The 21,105-nt window shown below is 40.5% G+C and overlaps 1 protein-coding gene across 2 annotated transcripts in view; it reads right to left on the reverse strand.

Moving 5' to 3' along the window:
• The window catches only part of TAF3 (TATA-box binding protein associated factor 3), a 122,298-nt gene that overhangs the window by 91,684 nt on the left and 9,509 nt on the right, over nt 1–21,105 (reverse strand). Inside the window, exon 2 of one of the 2 annotated variants that reach the window (XM_010811091.4) lies at nt 2,820–2,878. The exons of the other annotated variant lie outside the window; for it this stretch is intronic. Coding sequence (XP_010809393.1) covers nt 2,820–2,829 — 10 coding nt within the window. The 5' untranslated portion in view covers nt 2,830–2,878. The remainder of the gene's footprint in view (nt 1–2,819; nt 2,879–21,105) is intronic. 2 annotated transcript variants of the gene reach the window in all.

The following is a 21,105-nucleotide window of genomic DNA, read 5'->3' on the forward strand; positions in this document are numbered from 1 at the left end:
GGAAGCCAGCCGAGAGCCCTACTCAGGGTGTGCTGTCTTGCGTTGTTCTGATTTTCGAGCTAACTGAAAGGCTCGCCTGGTCAAGACAAATACCTCTGCTAACCTTTCTATTAGTTTTTCACTCTTGCCTGTGAAAAGCCCTCAGTCTAGGTGAACCATGTCGCCACTATCCACGGACTTGCAACAGAACTGTGAGGCACAGCGAAAGCAAGACAGCGCAGGCAGGCCTATCCTACCGCCAGTCTCCAACCAGGCCCGGCGCCAGCTCAGCCGCCGAGCCGTGTCTTCTGGCTGGCCCGCTCTCCTTCTCTCTGAACCACTGGTCACACCTCCTCCACCCTGCTCTGCCTTCTGACCCTCCAGTCTCTGCTCATCACTCAGAAGCTCATGACTGGGGACTCCCCCCCAACCCCTCTCCAGACCTAGGAATCTCCCTGCATTTCTACCAGACCCTCCTGTAACAGGGGAGGAAGTCTTATCAAAGGTCTTATCTCCACACATCCATGGTCAGCTGATTTTCAACAAAGCACTTGAGGCAATTCAATAAAGAATGGGTTACTTTTCAACAAATGATGCAATAAAATAGGATATCCATATGCCCCAGGGGAAAAAACCCCACAAAACAAAACCAAACTATCTCAACCTATTTTCACTCTACACCAAAAATTAACTCAAAATGGATCATAAACCTAAAAGTAAAACCTAAATCTATAAAACCTGTAGAAGGAAACATGAAAAAAACCTTTGAGATCTTGAGATAGGCAAGGACTTCACAAAACAGAAAAAGTACAAATCATTTTTCAAAAAAAGATAAAATGGACTTCATCAAAATTTGAAATGCCTGCTCCCTGACAGACATGGTTAATAAAATGAAAAGACAAAACAGAGGCTGAGAGAAAATATTTGCCCTCCAAAATGTTCAGTCCCTACACAAAAACCGACACACGGATGTTTGTAACGGCTCTATTCATACTTACCAAAACCTTTTCTAAAGGGTCCGTCAATTGGTGAATGGATAAATAAATGGCGGCATATTCATTATAAGGAATACAACTCAGCAATAAAAATATGGCTACTGGTAAATATAAAAGGGATGAATCACAACAGCATTATGCCAAGTAAAAGAAGACAGACCCAAAAGGCTACACAGTGTACTATTCCATGTATGATGTTCTAGAAAAGGAAAAATCACAGGACTAGAATACAGGGCAGTGACTGTAGGGAGGGATGCTCGGGTGGGGTTTGGAAGGAAGGGAGGAAATTACAAAGAGATACGAGAAACTGACTGGGATGATTTGCATTTTTAAAAAAATTATCTTGAAAACTCTGGGGAAATGGTCGTATGCAGTGGCAGCATAATTTTGGGATCTCTCTGAACCTCCACATGAGAACAGCAGAACCATGAGATAGCAAAATCAGAAACCCATGAATAATATTTACAAGAAAACTAAGGGGTATCCCCAACAATTCCAAAATACAAGCAGATGTGGACAAGAATACAAGAAACACAAGACCTATTTATCATCAGCATGTTATGGAAAAAGTAGAAGCAAGCATCAGAACCTTGGACTTAACCTGAGAAATAACCAACACACATTCACGGGAAAGCACAGGGGCCGAGCTGAGAACAGCGGCTAAAACTGCAGGGGTGCTGGTCACTCCAGACCAGACCAGGCCCTGAGCCCTGCGGTGAAGTCCTCGGGGGATGGCGAAGGTCAGGGCACCCTCCCGGCACAGGGCCCTGAAATCAGGAGAACCTCCTGGGGCTGGTACCAGAACTGGAACAGAACAGGGACAACAGAGATGAAAGAAAGACGAAGTCAGACAAAGTGGACAAGGAGAAGCAGCAAGGGGAGCTTAAGTCAAGCTGCAGTATTTCTGAACACTATATGCACAGACCAAAAGAGGGCGCCCTGGGAAGATAGAAAAGCCATCTGAACCAAGCCCTCTCCTAAGAAAACGAACCTCAACAAAAATGAGCACCCAAGAAGTACCAAGGTCAAAACCCATGCAAAGCCATTATGGCAGAAAAGGGAGAAAGAGATTAACACTCAATTGAAAATGAAAGAAAAACTGGAAACACATACGGAAAAAAAAAAACAGTTCATAGTGCTGCTGCTGCTGCTGCTGCTAAGTCGTTTCAGTCATGTCCGACTCTGTGCGACTCCAGAGACGGCAGCCCAACAGGCTCCCCTGTCCCTGGGATTCTGCAGGCAAGAACACTGGAGTGGGTTGCCATTTCCTTCTCCAATGCATGAAAGTGAAAACTGAAAGTGAAGTCTCTCAGTCGTGTCCAACTCTTAGCGACCCCATGGACTGCAGCCCACCAGGCTCCTCCGTCCATGGGATTTCCAGTCAAGAGTACTGGAGTGGGGTGCCATTGCCTTCTCCAGTTCAGCACTGAAACATACTATTTAAAAACAACCTAAGGATTGTTTGGAAAATTATATAAGCTATGAAAATAAAAACATAAAGGAGAATTAGAAAAAAATTCAGAAACAAGATGATAGATACTTCAAATTTTTTTTTAAATTTTAGAAATAAAGACCAAAAAAAAAAAAGAAGAGCAAATAAACTCTGATGTCTGAAGAGAAATAGAAAGTGAAAAGGAAAATTCTAAAATCAAGTAGTTAAAAGGTTAGAAAGAATTAAGAAGAAAAAAAAAATAATGGTGAAAGGCAAAAAAGCCCCAACATACAGCTAACAGTAAGTCCTGAAAAAGAAAACCAAACTAAAGGAATAGAAACAACAGAAAGGCAATACTTTAAGAAAAATTTCATGAAGATTTTAACTACATATTTAAAGAGGACAAGATGTACCTGAGAACATCAACCAGAACAACCAATGCCAAGATAGTCTGATAAAATCGGGAGACTTCCTAGAAAAACAAACAAACAAAAAAAAGAAATCCTTTGAGTGTCTAATTAAAAAGAACAAAATATTTTTAAAAAGGAAAATACAAGACCAGAATTGTCAGGCTAACGCAAGAGCAAGGAGCACTCCAGCGCACAGACTGTGGTTCTGAAATATCATTTCCAAAAAGAAAAACTGCTGATTGGAGTTCAACTTCCAGGAATGGCAGAACAGCATGAGCCAGACAAGACTTCCCCAGGTAACAACTGGGGACTCTATTTTCTGCTCAATTTCACTGTGAACCTGAAACTGTTTTAAAAACAAAGCCTTTTTTTTTTTCTTAATGCCGTGTAAAACAGCATCAAATATGTGAAATACTTATTCACTTTTATAAACACAAGTTTACAAAATATGTATAAGAGCTGTACACTGAAAACTACAAAACACCACTGAGAAAAACTAAAGGTCTAAATAAAAGGAGAGCTAACCCATGTCCATTGATCAGAAAGCTCAACAGGGTTAAGGTTTTGATTCTCTCCAAACTGGTCTACAGACCTGATGCAGTCCCAACACAAATCCCAGCAGTGTTTCATGTAGAAGTTTACAGGCTGGTCCTGAATTGCACACAGGAGAGCAAAAAAGTCTACTGTCAAGTACTATAAAGCATCTGAAATGCTACTCTACTTTCAACCAAGAAAAATTTTAAAAATGGAATGAAACACAAGTGGCAAATGAATTTCCTTCTGTCTCCTTACCTCATTCTCAACTGAGGATGGCCTTAATAAGTTCCTGTCTCTCTCAAGGGCAAAGGCACGGCAGGAGGAATGAATGAGTGAATGAATTAGGTGAACAGCAAGCAGTCTCACCACGGACGTGGGATCAGGAAGTGGGGAAGTCGGAATATGGGTCCTGTTATTCTCACAGCCCAATCTGGGAGGGCCTGCAGGAAAAGCCCGTAATCGCAGCTGCCCTCTCGGAACTCAGAAACCACACGGCAGGACCTGAAGACAGGACGTGTGTGGATGGAAAAGGGCTGTGACTTTCAACGTGGTGTTCCAGCAAGTCTTGCGGAGGTGACATGTGAATGAAGACTGAAGAAAGTGAGGATGCGAGTGGGACACACACACACAGTCGCGTATACACACACGGTCACACACACTCACACATACACACATAGCAAGGCTCTGGTGTCATCCCCACCGACAAGCCTCAGATCACTGACTTTAAACAGGAATGAAAGCACGGCAAATTTCAGACTTTCAGAATCCCTCTGCATCCCTGACTAATCATGTACACTTGTTTGATATGAGATTAAGAGACGGTTAAAAACAGACACATCCTGAGTCCCATAAGCCCAGCTTTCAAACTTGGCTCTGCCACTTGAGAAAGGATCTAACTTCTCTGGGCCTCAGTTTTCCATCTAAAATGAGGACTGAAGACCTACCTTAGAGTGAGGCTCTGAGGATTAAATAGATGTTGTATTTGAGGGGATGAGCACCGTGAACACACAGCGGATGCTCAGAACAAGCTGGCTGGTTCCTAACTGTCCAACAGAAACTCGACTTCCGGCTCCGCTCACAAAGCAGACACACAAAAAGTAGTGCATTAACAAGGTGACGCTGCCTCGGTCGGAAACCAAGAGACCACGCCTCATATCAAGCGCCTGAAGGCCCAGCAGGTCAGAGTCTTACTACAACAGACCACAAGCGACTGTGTGAGGTCCACGAGACGGCTGGTGCTCTGCTGTCACCTTTCGTGAAACAAGTGGGCTGGAAGGCTTCGGCCACTGTCGGTCAGACAGTATTTTCAGTAGAAGACACAAGGAAGGCAGGGGGTAAATCTGCTTCTCTGTGAAGTCAGTAACTGCAGCCTGTTTTCGTTGTTTGGGGAGGCAGAGAAGAGGCTGCTCAGGGCTCACCTCTTTCTATCTGAGGACACCCAGCTTTCCACCTCTCTCCATCCTGAAGAGAACTGCTTCCAGACAAGCAGCAGAGCCAGGGCCGTAACTCCGCATACGCTTTCCCACTTTCTGTCCTACAAGCAAAGCTGTATCTTGGATGATCTAATCAAGCCAACAGACAAACAAAAATGAAGAAATGCTGTAATGTATCAGCGCATCTGAGGAGGAGGAGGATGATGATGTTGATATTAAAACAACGAAAGAGCTGGGTGCTTGACTAGGTTCTAAGCCCTATTCTCATTATGTTACCTGCATTAAACTCACAATAACCCTACAGTAACTTCTATTAACAAAAGATGTATCTGAGGGTCAAAAGAAACAAAAAGACGGAACTCAGTTAATAAGCTAAGACTTTTCAACTTAACACAGTGAGGGATTAAGGAGCCCATGCGAGAACCTTCAGACTCCTAGTTCCATGTTCCAGTCTGCAAGACACCGGAAAAAGAAAGTCTGGAGTGATCCTAAATAGTCAGGAACGACCAGAGCTTGTGAAAAACTAGTTAAGTATATATCCAAGAATAAATCAATGTTGTTAATGATATTAACTGTAGCCTAGCTGATGTGGGAGAAAAAATGTCACCTGCCACATCAGCAAAACAAGGACGCTGCAGCTGCCAAGCCATCAGCCACTGTGGTGGCCTGATCATGCACCTCGAGGTGATCCTTCAGGATGGAGAAAGCAGGATGCTGGCCCTAGACAGTCAAGGCGCACCTTCAAACGAATGATTTCAAAGAGCCCAGACTCTCGCATCTTCCCATACACAGAAAAGCACTAAATTTATTAACTCGAGATGTCTGCTGCTGCTAAGTCACTTCAGTCGTGTCCGACTCTGTGCGACCCCAGAGACGGCAGCCCACCAGGCTCCCCTGTCCCTGGGATTCTCCAGGCAAGAACACTAGAGTGGGTTGCCATTTCCGTCTCCAATGCATGAAAGTGAAAAGTGAAAGTGAAGTCATTCAGTCGTGTCCGACTCCTAGTGAGCCCATGGACTATAGCCCACCAGGCTCCTCCGGCCATGGGATTTTCCAGGCCAAGAGTACTGGAGTGGGGTGCCATTGCCTTCTCTGAACTCGAGATGTCTGGTTTTCTTTAATTGACATCTTTTGATGTCTGCATTACCTACATATCTTGGATCCTCCCTTACCTCTTAGGAAAGGTTGCTCAGAGCAACCAGAGAAGCTGTTTTCCAGGTTTAAGTCCTCAGAAAATCTGACATAAATGATTAGGTTATGTGAGAGGGTCTAAGGTACCAAGTGCCAGGAAGAAAAACTGAATGTAAATTCAGTGAAAGAACTAGAATCCAAGTCCAAATTATACAGAATTACTGGAAATCTCTAGTACTATCACTCATTTCTTTGATGATTTGTAAACCAGCACCTTTAGGATAAAGATAAAGAGTTCACGATTCTACCATTAAAATTCTCTGGGGAAAGACTGTTTCTAACAGCCAGGTCAGTTACTATTGAAAGAGGAGTTCTTCTATGAGGCGACAGGATATAAGGCAGTTATATTATCTCACATCCCCATTTGTAATAAAATAGAGCTCAACAGTTAATATGCTACTGAGGCCATTTAAACCTATTTGTAACGTGTCAACCCCATAAATCCTCAAATTCCACTCTTTCCTACTCCCACCTTCCCCCTCAAATAAGTCAACTGACAAGTAGATAAAGTTTCTGAAAAATCCCTAAGGTTGGTAGGAAAAAAAAAAAAACATACTTCAGAAATGCTGAAAAGGCCGCGGGGGTGCGGTATGGCTGAAAATCAGAGTATCCCCCTAATGAATTTAGAAAACTAATAGTAGTTTCGTAATTTCTCTCATTTTCACCTAGGTTTTCTTTCTTAACCTTAACAAAACATGGCTTAAGGTGCTGAAGTAAATAGTCGTGTAAAAAAGCTATGAGAAAGCTCAGAGCTTTCCTTGGATGATATTTATACCCGTGTGAAAGAAAAACAAGTCATTATTCCCCTCAAATCAAAATACAATTCCCCTTTCATGAAATAACTCACAAATAGGATGAAGAATTCAAGCAACATAAAATCAAAATGCCTTTTAAAACTCTAGAACTAGTCTGAGTGGAGTCCTGTGACGGTCCCCCAAATGATACCCTATCCAGTGTCCACTTGGACGTCCCGAAGACTCGCCGGCACCAAGGCGCTGACTCTCTGGGAGTACTCGGCGCTGCCCCGCAGGCACCCTGCCAGCTTCTCCTCCGATTCCACAGAACTTGCTCCCTGATACACTGCCTGTGAGAGCAGTGGTGAGAAGCAGCTCAAGTCTGCTAATGGGATAAAACAACGTACCCATGATAGGAGAGACACCATTTCAGAAGGGAGTTTAGGAGGCTTGCTGAAGAGCCTACATTTTCATTAATCCTTGTTTTTTTTTTTTTTTCCTTTATCTTCCTTCCTTTCTTCCACATTTACTTATTTTAGGCACCAGCATGACCACCCAAATAACACGACCTTAGAAACAAAGTGTCTACTTGCTCTGATTGTTACTCAAAGAGAAAGAGGAGTGGATCTGATTCCATTAAAAAGTAAATTCAAAAGAAATTTTAGAACACTAACAGGGGAATTTCTAGTTCTCATAGTCCTTTTGGGATGGAACTGTAATATCGTTATCATAATATGCTAAATACAAAGCAGGATCTATCTTCCTTCCAGGGAGATAAAAGTTCAAAAGAGTTCTTTTGGGTTTTAGAGCCTTAATTTTATACACACACACACACACACACACACACACACACACACACATAGATCAATGTCCCTCAGTCTGAAAGTGAGATGGCCACTTGGTTTTCAGAAGGATTTATCACTTTACAAAGGATTAGGGACAAGTATCCTTTAAGTAGGGAACATTCTGGCTTTATTTTAAATTTATTTTTAAAAATTTGAGTGACATTTTTTCCCCAGATATACACCTCTTGGAAAAAGGGAGAAAATTAAATTAATTAAATTAAAATCAGATCATATAAACTTGTGACTGATTAAATTATATAAAAACAAAAGTAATGAATGACTTAAAATTCATCACTCCGAATCACATTGTTCTTTGAGTTATTTACATCTGCTGCACCTGCATGATGAAAACATTATTAATAACATTAGTCACCAGCTCTCTTTCCCAACATCACATCGCTTTAGTGCTTGAAACCAGCCATGGTGGGAGTATTTACATCAGGTGTGAAAGTGAAAGTTGCTCAGTCGTGTCTGACTCTTTGCAACCCCATGGACTGTAGCCTGCCAGGCTCCTCTGTCCATGGAACTCTCCCAGCAAGAATACTGGAGTGGGTAGCCGTTCCCTTCTCCAAAGGATCTTTCTAAACCAGGGATCAAACCCAGGTCTCCATCATGGAAATGAGTAAACATCATAAAACACAGAAGGATTTTTGTTAATTGTCTAGACTAAGGAAGATGATGGAGAAAGTGCTGAAAATGCAGATTAGCACAAACAAATGGGAAAATACTCTTCCAGCATTTAAAAACCAGCATTAAAAATAGCAAAGGAGTCTTTCCTGTTACTAACAAATGAGCCAAGTTTCAACACATATTATTTGCTTCACTTTTGTCTTCCTTGTTAATATAAGGGAAAACATCAACCATGCATGTTAGAACTATACCCACTGGGCAGCTGCACCCGTAGCTTGGTTGTGGATATGAAAGTTTAGCAAAAATCAAAAGCATTCTGTAAAACCAGATGATTATATAGAACTTACAACTAAGAGTCTTATTTTTTATTATTATTTGCAAATGGTGTACTACACATTTTTATGTTAGGAAAATGTATGATAAATCTGTGAACGCATATATATGCATTCTTTTCTTTTCCTCTTCCTTCCTTCCTTTCTTTTTTTGGAAGAGGTTTGAAACATCTACCAGAACACCAGTTAGTGGGATCGTCTCTACTCTGGCCTCTGAGTCCTTCTAATTCTAGCCATCTTTGAGAACTTGTTGCCAACTATATAATGTTCCAGGCTGCTCTGTAGACTTACTGCCCCAGACTCAGAAATACCCATTTATCCGAAGCACCCTGGCTTTCAGAGACTCCACCGGAAGCCTCCCAGGATGCTCCTTTCCAAGGTTCCCTACCCAACCTCCTCCCCTCCATCACTACTCCGTACCAGTCATACTCACCATCAGGGCAAACCCACCAGACATGCACTCCTTGGAGGGCTTTGCACTATTTCTCTGCTGAAGGCTCTTTCCCCAGATGTCCTGCACAGCTACCTCCCTCGCTTCTTTAACATATTTGCTCCAATGTCCCTTTCTCAGTGATGTCTACCTGGCTACCATAGTTTCACTTCCAACTGTCTTCCCAGCCCTGGCATATTCATTACTCCTCATAATGCCCTATTTTTTTCTCATAGTACTTATCCCCTTTCAAGAATACTATATAATTTGTTTTTCTTATTTCCTCTCTATTCTATCCACTAAAGTATAAAATCAAATTCCTTACGATTATACAGTGGAAGTGAGAAATAGATTCAAGGGATTAGCTCTGATAGACAGAGTGCCTGATGAACTATGGACAGAGGTTCGTGACATTGTACAGGAGACAGGGATCAAGACCATCCCCAAGAAAAAGAAATGCAAAAAAACAAAATAGCTGTCTGAGGAGGCCTTAGAAATAGCTGTGAATAGAAGAGAAGCAAAAAGCAAAGGAGAAAAGGAAACATATACCCATTTGAATGCAGAGTTCCAAAGAATAGCAAGAAAAGAAAGCCTTCCTAAGTGATCAGTGCAAAGAAATAGATGAAAACAATAGAATGGGAAAGACTAGAGATCTCTTCAAGAAAATCAGAGATACCAAGGGAACATTTCATGCAAAGATGGGCTCAATAAAGGACAGAAATGGTATGGACCTAATAGAAGCAGAAGATATTAAGAAGAGGTGGCAAGAATACACAGAAGAACTGTACAAAACAGATCTTCATGATCCAGATAATCATGATGGTATGATCACTCACCTAGAGCCAGACATCCTAGAATGCGAAGTCAAGTAGGCCTTAGAAAGCATCACTACGAACAAAGCTAGTGGAAGTGATGGAATTCCAGTTGAGCTATTTCAAATCCTAAAAGATGATGCTGTGAAAGTGCTGTACTCAATATGCCAACAAATTTGGAAAACTCAGCATTGGCCACAAGACTGGAAAAGGTCAGTTTTCATTCCAGTCCCAAAAAAGGCAATGCCAAAGAATGCTCCAACTACCACACAGTTGCACTCATTTCAAATGCTAGTAAAGGAAAACTCAAAATTCCCCAAGCCAGGCTTCAACAGTACATGAACCATGAACTTCCAGATGTTCAAGCTGGATTTAGAAAAGGCTAAGGAACCAGGGATCAAATTGCCAACATCTGCTGGATCATTGAAAATCCAAGAGAGTTCCCGAAAAACATCTATTTCTGCTTTATTGACTATGCCAAAAACTCTGACTGTGTGGATCACAACAAACTGTGGAAAATTCTTCAAGAGATGGGAATACCAGACCACCTGACCTGCATCCTGAGAAACCTGTATGCAGGTCAGGAAGCAACAGTTAGAACTAGACATGGAACAACAGACTGGTTCCAAATTGGGAAAGGAGTTCTTCAAGGCTGTATATGGTCACCATGCTTATTTAACATATGCAGAGTACATCATGAGAAATGCTGGGCTGGAGGAAGCACAAGCTGGAATCAAGATTGCTGGAAGAAATATCAATAATCTCAGATGTGCAGATGACACCATCCTCATGGCAGAAAGCAAAGAACTAAAGAGCCTGTTGATGAAAGTAAAAGACGAAGAGTGAAAAAGTTGGCTTAAAGCTCAACACTGAGAAAACTAAGATCATGGTATCTGGTCCCATCACTTTATGGCAAATAGATGGGGAAACAGTGGAAACAGTGACATACTTTATTTTTTGGGGCTCCAAAATCACTGCAGATGGTGACTTCAGCCATGAAATTAAAAGACGTTTGCTCCTTAGGAGAAAAGTTATGAACAACCTAGGCAGCATATTAAAAAGCAGAGACATTACTTTGCCAACTAAGGTCCATCTAGTTAAGGCCCTGGTTTTTCCAGTAGTCATGTATGGATATGAGAGTTGGACTATAAAGAAAGCTGAGCGCGGAATAATTGATGCTTTTGAACAGTGGTGTTGGAGAAGACTCTTGAGAGGTCCCTTGGACTGCAAGAAGATCAAAGCAGTCAATCCTAAAGGAAATCAGTCCTGGGTGTTCACTGGAAGGACTGATGTTGAAGCTGAAACCTGATGCGAAGAACCGACTCATTTGAAAATACCCTGATGCTGCGAAAGATTGAAGGAGGGAGGAGAAGGGGATGACAGACGATGAGATGGTTGGATGGCATCACCGACTCAATGGACATGAGTCTGAGTAAACTCTGGGAGTTGGTGATGGACAGGGAGGCCTGGCGTGCTGGAGTCCATGGGGTAGCAAACAGTCGGACACGACTGAGCAACTGAACTGAACCGAAAGTATAAAATCTACAAGGACGAAAACTGCTGTCTGTTCTGCTCATATGTATTTTCTTTGTTCACTGGCACACACAATCACTAAGTACATGCTGAATGTACTACAAGGTCATGTTTTATGTATTACATAATATGTATTACAAGGTCAATATTTTAAATAGTATCCATTTTTAACTTTAAATTAATGTCTGGTATGGATATTGCCTCCAACGTGACTTCCCTAAATTAATAGCAAGAGTTGCCCTACAATTCCCAAATATAATGAATGCTCTCATTCATGAGAGCAAATCAATGAAAGGAGTAGTAACCATCAGGTGTACTTCTCAACTAAAACACTGTAAAGATGTAATCTACAAGTACATCCCTGCAAACACCCGGTTTCACTGTCAGCTGAGCAATTCACCCTGGCCCAGGCAGGACTCATCAGGAGATGTGGATTCTGAAGGCAGTTGCTTGATGGTTCCCAATCATGTCTAAATAATGCCCTCCTTTTTAATAACAAAGGTATCATGAATGCCCACAATACAGCTGTAATGTTAGCATACACTAATTAGGGAAATGCGTGCGTATGTGCTCAGTCGTGTCTGCCTCTCTTCAATCCCGTGGACTGTAGCCCACCAGGCTCCTATCCATGGGATTCTCCAGGCAGGAATACTGGAGCAGGTTGCTATTCCTACTGCAGGGCATCTTCCCAATCCAGGGATTGGACTTACATTTCCTACATCTCCTGCACTGCAGGTAGATTCTAAACCACTGAGCCACCTGGAGAGCCCACTTAGGGAAATACATAATAACAAAAGACTATGAACTAAATGAAATTGTATGCTATTAACCACAACAACTGTTCTACACACTAAAAACAGAGTTACATTATATGTTCATATAAGTTCTTTTACTTAGCCTGCATAGGATGCTTCAGGCAACTCAGACAATAACCTCAAGTCTTCCCAGAAGTCCACAATCAACAGGGTTAAATCAGTGGCATAAAGTAACCAAAAGCTTCATTATGGATATTTGAACCTTATAAATGGGAACATCACAGTAATACAATTTAAGCATAAAAAAATGAGCTCAAGTAACTTAAAGAAACAAACAAAAACACTAGCCCTTTGGAGTCAGACTTTGGATCTCCCAGTTGCTAGTGTGTGATCTTAAAAGTTCCCTACCACCCTCACACCTCGGTTTGCTCGTCTGCAGAAGGACCAACACCAGCTCTTAATCCTCAGGCAGGGCTATGATGAGGATGAAATAAGGCAGTATGTGGAAGACCCTGAGAAGAATGTGTGGCACCTCACTCAGGGCATCTAAGTGCTGCTGTTTCTCGCCAAGTTCCATCAAATCCAGCCTTCAGGCCCTTGTCCCTCAAAGTCTGATATAAACTCACCATGTTTCACCTTTTTGCTACTAAAATTTAGAAAGACAAGGTTGAAAAAAAAGGTCTCAAGAAAGAACAAACCCTGCCATGAATATCTGTGGAAACCTTGAACATTGGTTAAACTATGCTGCTAAGTCACTTCAGTCGTGTCTGACTCTGTGCGACCCCAGAGACGGCAGCCCACCAGGCTTCCCCATCCCTGGGATTCTCCAGGCAAGAACACTAGAGTGGGTTGCCATTTCCTTCTCCAACGCATGAAAGTGAAAAGTGAAAGTGAAGTCGCTCAGTCGTGTCCGACCCTCAGCGACCCCATGGACTGCAGCCTTCCAGGCTCCTCTATCCATGGGATTTTCCAGGCAAGAGTACTGGAGTGGGGTGCCATTGCCTTCTCCATTGTTAAACTATAAACACGTGTATACTGATAGGTTCCGAGGCCATGGCGGGTTAAACACCACTTTGGTGGGTGCAACAATTGCACAGTATTTGTAAGAAGACATACGATGTGTACCATATAGACATGTAAAGATACAGAATTCTTTGCCATTAAAAAAAAAAAAAAATTTCCCAGAGCATTTTTGGTAACACCAAAGAGGACAGTTCTAAACGATCCTTTTCTTCCCAACAAAGCAGCTTTAATAATAATGAATTCACTGCCAGCCTTCACTGGAGGTTGAACTTTCAGAAACCCTTTAAATGCAAAACTAAGTGTATCCCTGTTTCATACTGAATGCAATAGGATATGAAGCAGTTCTCAGGGGACCTGGCAAGGTCTGTGCACTGACGACTCGATGCCTGCTGAGAGGGGCCCCAACACACAGGTAACACTCGACTGCAGACAGAATCTTCCCACCTACAGCTCAGGCCCCTTTAAAGTTAATCTGAACACGCTGTACAGGAGAGGAAATGAAAAGTGAGTTTTCTCCTCTACTGTGGCCCTGGGACTTCCTGAGATTTCCTTTCCATTGCTGATTGGCCCAGAACTACTGGTTCCTTCTAACTATTCCCAATTGTGTCTGTCAAGACATAATTAGGGCCGTACACTAAAGAGAAGTGTTCAAATGTAATAGCACCATTAAATCCGACAAATGTTTCTTACTTTCACCCTCAGGATAGCAGGAAAAATAACAATTACCATTTGACATCTTGGCTCAGTGGAACCTTCATATTTTTAAGCCATTTTACACATAATTTGCAGAAATATAAGTATAAGGAGAATGAAAACAAGGCAAAAAATGTTGCTAGCTCTGCATTTATTTCTGATTTGTCTAATAATTATGAAATGTTAGTTTCTTCTTTTCCAAATGGAAAATGAAAAATTTTGCACTTTCAACTGTGTTCAATTAAACCTGAAAGTCGGCTAGAACGACGCTTCCAGTCTTCTTAATTACATTCTTGAAACAGAATACAGAATTAGAAAATGGCCCCAAAATTAGAAAAATGAAAAGTGACAACTTATTTCACTATTGGATCATCCTTATCTAGGTGATTTCATCATTCTTCCATTTTACTCGCATATTTGCATTTCATATTCCTCCATTTTTAAGCATATTTTGGAATAACTGATGAGTAATGATGAGTCATAATAAAATAACACCTATGATGACTAAATAGCAAGATGTTTCAAGATACAGAAAACATGATCCATAAGATCCCATATTGTAACTTAAATTTATGTAAGGGTGCAATGGACCCCTATGGTAATGGCAAGGCAGAAGGAGGTTTATTCAACTAAAAAACTAAATAAATTTTCTCTTTGTGCTTTTGACAACCTCTAAGAAAGAATAAAAACCATGAAATGCCAATCCTTCCAAATAAAAAGAACTGCTCAAAACTCAAAACCAAAAATTGGAGCTAATCAATTCTAAAAATACCCCAAAGGTTAAGAATACTTTTTCTCAAATTGTGTTAAATGTTAATACCAGAATAATTAAAAATTTTAAGTGTACATAATATCACCTATTAAGTTAGAAACACTGTTTTAAATGAAAGATGGAATAAAATGGATATTTCATATTACTAGTAGTACTGTAAATTAATACAATATTTTTAGAAGAATTTCATCAAAATTTTTTAACTTCATAGTCTTAACTCAGTAATCAAATTTTCAAAAGTCAATCAGAAATAATCTGAAATACTGTGAAAACTGTATGAATAAAAGCATGTATTACAGTGATATTCATGTAAGTTAAAACTTAGAAGAGGCCTAAATCTTCAAGACTAAGGGGTGTCACATCACACAGTCACTTAAAATGACAGTTAAAGGGAACTCCCGGGTGGTCCCGTGGTTAGGGCTCCACGCCCTTACTGAGTAGGGCCTGGGTTCGATCTCTGGTTGGGGAACTAAAAATCCCACAAACCTGTGGTGCAGCCAAAAAAATTTATAAATAAAATAAAATGATGGTTATAAAGACTATCCAGCAACATGGAATAAGTAATACTCTTCATCTTTCATCTCAGACGAGACCTCTCAACCATCACTCTACAGCTGAACAGCTAACTGCTATGGGGCAGATACTCAAAGATATTCACTAAGTAAGCACCACAAATCAAAATCTCTAACAAACCTGCAGCATCTCCACACTTCTAACACAACGACAGAATGACAAACCCACACCAAGTCCTCTGAATCTACCGTATACATTTCCTGTTCACGCCCACATCTGCCACTGTCTCCAAATAAAAACTATTTGATGGCTAGCACATAGTAGGTGAATTATTAAATGAGAAAGCACAGTATATAAAATTTCATGCTGTAATTAAGCTATGTTAAATGGCACAGGTAAACACACACACAGTTTGAGGGCCACATCACAGGAACAGTTGTTAACATGTTACATAACCACGCTCCAGTCCGAGACTATTTTTTTTAGTTCCCAATTTTTACCTAAAAACAGAAGTGTCCCCCGCCATTTTAAATACATTAATACAAATGTATTTTAATCTAGATTTTTAAAAATAGACTTTGAAGTTCAATTCCAGTGAGATGTCTAGCATACTGGTATGGTCAAACCACAAAAATCATCATAAAATGATGATCATAAAAGTATCATAAAATGGTAACTTCTTTTGGAAAGCAGTGTGCAATACCAAAAGCCATACATGTGTGTATACCTTCGATTTAAGAACTCCTCCCTTGTGAATTTATCATAAAAAATAATATAAAAGAAAAATATGTACAAAGACACTTGAGACAAAATTATAATACTTAAAAACAGTAAAAGTCTCTAAAATTAAAGAGATTGGTTGAGTAAATTATGGTACATTCTTTAAAAAAAAAAAAAGTAAATATAAAAATAGGAACTAGGAAAAAAGATGACAGAATGTTAAGTTTAAAAGCAGAATATAAATAATGTTGAATTAAGAAGTTTTTTTCAGGCCTCTATTAGAGAGCTTTAATTTTTATTTTTTTAAATTATGAAAGTATGATAACACATTTACAGGAGACTTGGAAAATACAGAACAAGGTTACATATAGTTCCACTCTATATTAACAATTATTTTTAAATAGATAAATTAAGATTTTTAGTTGGAGTTTTAATATCAAACTTTCAAAAATTAACAGAATGAATATATAGAGAAGTAGAAGGATACAGTAAACCTGAAAAGCACTGTGAACCAATTCAACATAATTAAGATTTACACAATTTTCAAACCACAGGATACAAATTGTATTAACTATGTCAATTAACCAAAACTTCTCTTCATAAATGGAAAATGGGTGGACACATAAGGGGAAAGTGAAAATGGGGAAAATATGCCCACACTAAAAGTATCTACTAATGGGACTTTGAAGATGTTTAAAAATCAAAACAGAGGGAAAGGTAGATACAGATAATTTAAAATTTTTGAAAAGAAAAGCTGGAGTTTCAGGAAGGATAATGATATTGCTAAATGATAAAAAGGAATCTTGGCCAAATACAAAAGTTTCCTTAAAGAAAACAAATAGTAAATATATTCATGTATAACTGCTCTAACAAAGTTCCAGAGACAATAAATTATTAACAATGCTATTTTCTTTCTTTCTAAAACAAGCCACCTACGGTTTAAGTTATATGCTTTTTCTTAAGACTTTAAAAACTTTGGGGGGCATTTAATTGGATATCAAACACTTACAGAAAAGGAAAGAGTGCCACCTACTGAACTGTAAGCCCTTTCACAGGAAAAAAGAACCAATATTCTTATTTAGACTGCAGAATTTAAAGTCTCCACCAGAAATAAAATGGTCCTTCCTCTGATGGAGTCACGAGTCAGAATCCAGGCCCCATCACTTCCCCCTTGGATGACCAAGTTCCACCCAGACTCTTCTCTCTCAAAGCCACCCTCCACCCTCACCATCACCGTATCCTGGCCACTTAAAACACAGTCATCAAGTCCTTCATTCCTTAACAGCATAATTTGAAATCATAATTTAAATCATAATTTGAAATCATACATAAATATTACTCTAGTCTTTCTCCCACACCCTCTTAGATTAGAAACTCTAGGAAGGCAAAGCTGGCCCTTTCTGGAGACACACCCCTGTATCTCCTGAAATAACCAGTGTGCGTGGCAGACAGTAGGCTCTTCATAGCTATTTGTTAAATAAATGAAAATACGATTCTGAATTTTCTTTAGCACCAATGGTACAAGATCGATATACCACCATTGTAAGTGAAGCAAATAACTTGGTATTATTCTATCCGAAACAGAAAAGCTCCATGCAGCCATAGCAGCTAATTAGTTAAATAAAATGCAATTACTGCACTGTTCCAGATAAGATTCAAATTCAACAAAGCAAGAGAGAATAAATCCTAATTTACAACAAAAGCACTCACACTGGGGTCTTAGTCCAAGTCAGCCGTGTAACGTCTATTGCCCTATTCACCTCTCAAGCTTTCCCTCTGCTACGTATGGGAAATTTTCCAAGAAATCTAACTGTGGATATTAGAAACTTCTGAAATTTCTAAAATTTTATTAAAATCAACAAAATATTTTTCTATCATGGAAGGGAGAAACAGACAAATGTGGTGGTTAAGGTATGTAAAATACCAAATGCTTAATTAGATTCTTAATTAGATACTTTCTAATTAAGAATCTAATACTTAATTAGATACTTTCCTAAGGCATTAGATACTTTGCTTATTTAGAAGCACAGAAACTACTTTAATATTGCAAGCGTGCTCTTATTTTCATAAATCCCGAAAGCTTAAAGGAAAAACATTCCAACCAGGAAGAGAATCCTGGCCTGCTGCTGCTGCTAAGTCGCTTCAGTCGTGTCCGACTCTGTGCGACCCCATAGACGACAGCCCACCAGGCTCCCCCGTCCCTGGGATTCTCCAGGCAAGAACACTGGAGTGGGTTGCATTTCCTTCTCCATTGCGTGAAAGTGAAAAGTGAAAGTGAAGTCACTCAGTCGTGTCCGACTCCTAGCCACCCCATGGACTGCAGCCCACCAGGCTCCTCCATCCATGGGATTTTCCAGGCCAAGAGTACTGGAGTGGGGTGCCATTGCCTTCTCCGTTAGAATCCTGGCCTGGTCCAGTGTAAAGTGGAGTCCATCACAGCTGTGTGTGCTGGAACCTCTACTCTCCACTCTGAAATATATGCACCTCTACTTAAGGGCTGAATGCAAAGCTGGAGACACCCATATATTTTAAAACTCTAACTCAAAAACTTACACTATAGGTACAAACCCACACCTGTCTTGCCAGAGGCAGGGAAACAAAGTCTTATCAGTCCTTATAGATCCTTGCTGCCAATTTCAAAGAACACAGTGAACTGCACCACTGATAGTACACAGTACATAGCAAATCCAGACCGTGGGAAATCCTAAAGTCCAACACTCCAGGCTTCTCAACAAATACAATGCATTGTAAGGGGGAAAAGGGAGTAGGCGGGGGCAGGGAATTAGAAGTGGGCCTGGAGATTAAAAGAAACTTAAAAGATACGAGAAGTAAAAAAAAAACAAAAAAAACCCGTGGTAGATGTGAAAGGAAATTAAAGCATCTAGGGCTACACGTTTGACTGATAAAACTATTAAGAAAAACAAAGCAGTATTCAATGGCACCCCACTCCAGTACTCTTGCCTGGAAAATCCCATGGACGGAGGAGCCTGGTGGGCTGCAGTCCATGGGGTCGCTAGAGTCGGACATGACTGAGCGACTTCACTTTCACTTTTCACTTTCATGCATTGGAGAAGGAAATGGCAAGCCACTCCAGTGTTCTTGCCTGGAGAACCCCAGGGACGGGGAAGCCTGGTGGGCTGTCGTCTCTGGGGTCGCACAGAGTCGGACACAACTGAAGCGACTTAGCAGCAGCAGCAGCAGCAGCATTCCCTATAATAAAGCGAGAAGAGTGGAAAAGATAGGGGTGGGCACACAGCGGGGCTCTGGAGTGGTTGGTAAAGTTCTGGGTACTGAAATGGGAGGTGGTTAAAAGGTATTTGCTTGTTGTTTAGTTGCTAAGCTGACTAAGCCGACTCTTTGCGACCCCATGGACTATAGCCCGCCAGGCTCCTCTGTCCATGGGATTCTCCAGGCAAGAATACTAAAGGGAGTAGCCACTCCCTTCTCCAGGGGACCTTCCCAACCCAGCAATCGAACCTGCATCTCCTGAATTGGCAGGCAGATTCTTTACCACTGAGCCACCAAGGAAGCCCTTTATAAAGGTATTTGCTTTGTAATAATTCACTAAGCTATACCCACTCCTCAAAAAAAATACATCGGTAAATAAGGATAAACACTGCCTTTAAGTCAACCAGTCAGGTGGTACTTTGTGATCTCAATGAGAGCGACTTCAAGAGAAGGACGGAGGAAGACATAGAAGCAGCTTGAGAGACAAATGGTAGGAACTGACCTGGACACACACCCTTGAGTCAAAACATTTCCTATTAAGAGACATAGGATTCACACCTTAAACACATTACTCTTGGCGAATGAGAGTATGAGGAAGACGAGGAAGACCTTTCGTTTTATACTGAATATACTTGGACAGTATTTTTTTTTTCCCAACATGCTTGTGTTACTTTTAAAAATTATTTTGAACCTATAAATGTTTATTTTTGAAAGTGCTTCATAAAATAAGCCCTGGGAGAGAAGAGACAAATGCAGAAGAATTTCAAATGATTTCTGCAGAAGAGTTTAATTTGTGGAAATACTCCACCTTTAAAGGGGGAAAGTATAACTCCCTACTCCTTAACAGCTGTCTACGCACAGGGGATTCCTTCCAAAGGTGACAGTGTGGGAAGAGGGAAAAGAGGGTACCTTCAGAATGGATAAACCGAGAAACACTACCTCTGCCACACGACCAAGGTCAGCATCAACAGTGATCAATCGTGTTGATAGGATGCACCTTTAATACGATGAAAATGGCACTTCCCAACTGTGGTCTTCCTCACCCAAAACCTGTCACTCCAATGCAATCATGAGAAAAGCCTGACAAATTCCAACAGAGGGGCACCTATATACCTCTGACCAATACTCCTCAAAACTGTCATGGTCATCAGAAATGGAAAGTTTGATATCTGTCAGAGTCAACAAGAGCCTAAGAAGACACGGCACACGATACGGATGGAACAGAAAAAGGGTATTAGGTAAAAAGTAAAGATAATGGACATTAATAATGCATAATAATAATGTATCAACATTGGTTCATTAACCATAACAAACATCCCACAGTAATATATTAATATTACATGAAACTGGGTACAGGATTTTCCTATAAATCTAAATCTATTCAAAGAAAGTTAACTTAAAAAATTTTAAAGCCCTAAAAGTAGCAACATCATAGTATCTTGACCAAGTTTCCTAGTTTGAGGTTGTTAAGTTTCCTTCAATAAGTAAAGCAAAATAAATGGTTTCTTTTTTCCTTCTCAAATATTATGGACCAATCAACAGATCACCTAGAAGACCAGTGATTTACTGACCATACTTTTGAGAACCAAACAATGACTCTGAAAGAGAATGCTATTTTTCACGCATTCCTTGGCAAATAAAACAGGAAAGAAAAATATGTTACTGTTGTGAATCTGAAAATACATACGGTGGGCTGGCATGTGGGCAGTGTTCTTGGGTAAAACACACTGGGTACTGGCCATCAGAACTGTAACAGTGTGTGCAGGATGTGCATTTATAATATCCTTTCAAAGAGGTTTCACTTGTAAACACATAATCAGTTATAACAGGTAGGAATTTGTCTCTCATCTTCTCCCACCCCATCTTCACACGGCTGACAGTCAGAGAGCTCCTCCATCAAGCACACACCCCAACCCAGCTATTAAGTCTGTGTCTCCTTAGCCTCTAAGCATGTGATTAACACTGTTTTAGATTTATTCTTATTGTTGAGTCACTTCCTCGAATGTATATTGTCCTTCAAGGGAAAAGGAAATTCCTCAAGAGTGAAGCAGCAAGATGGGAAGGGGACCAACATGCGTTATTATGTGTTACGCACTGTCCTATTTTAT

The sequence above is a fragment of the Bos taurus genome, chromosome 13 (assembly GCF_002263795.3).
Source record: "Bos taurus isolate L1 Dominette 01449 registration number 42190680 breed Hereford chromosome 13, ARS-UCD2.0, whole genome shotgun sequence".
Lineage (NCBI taxonomy): Eukaryota > Metazoa > Chordata > Mammalia > Artiodactyla > Bovidae > Bos > Bos taurus.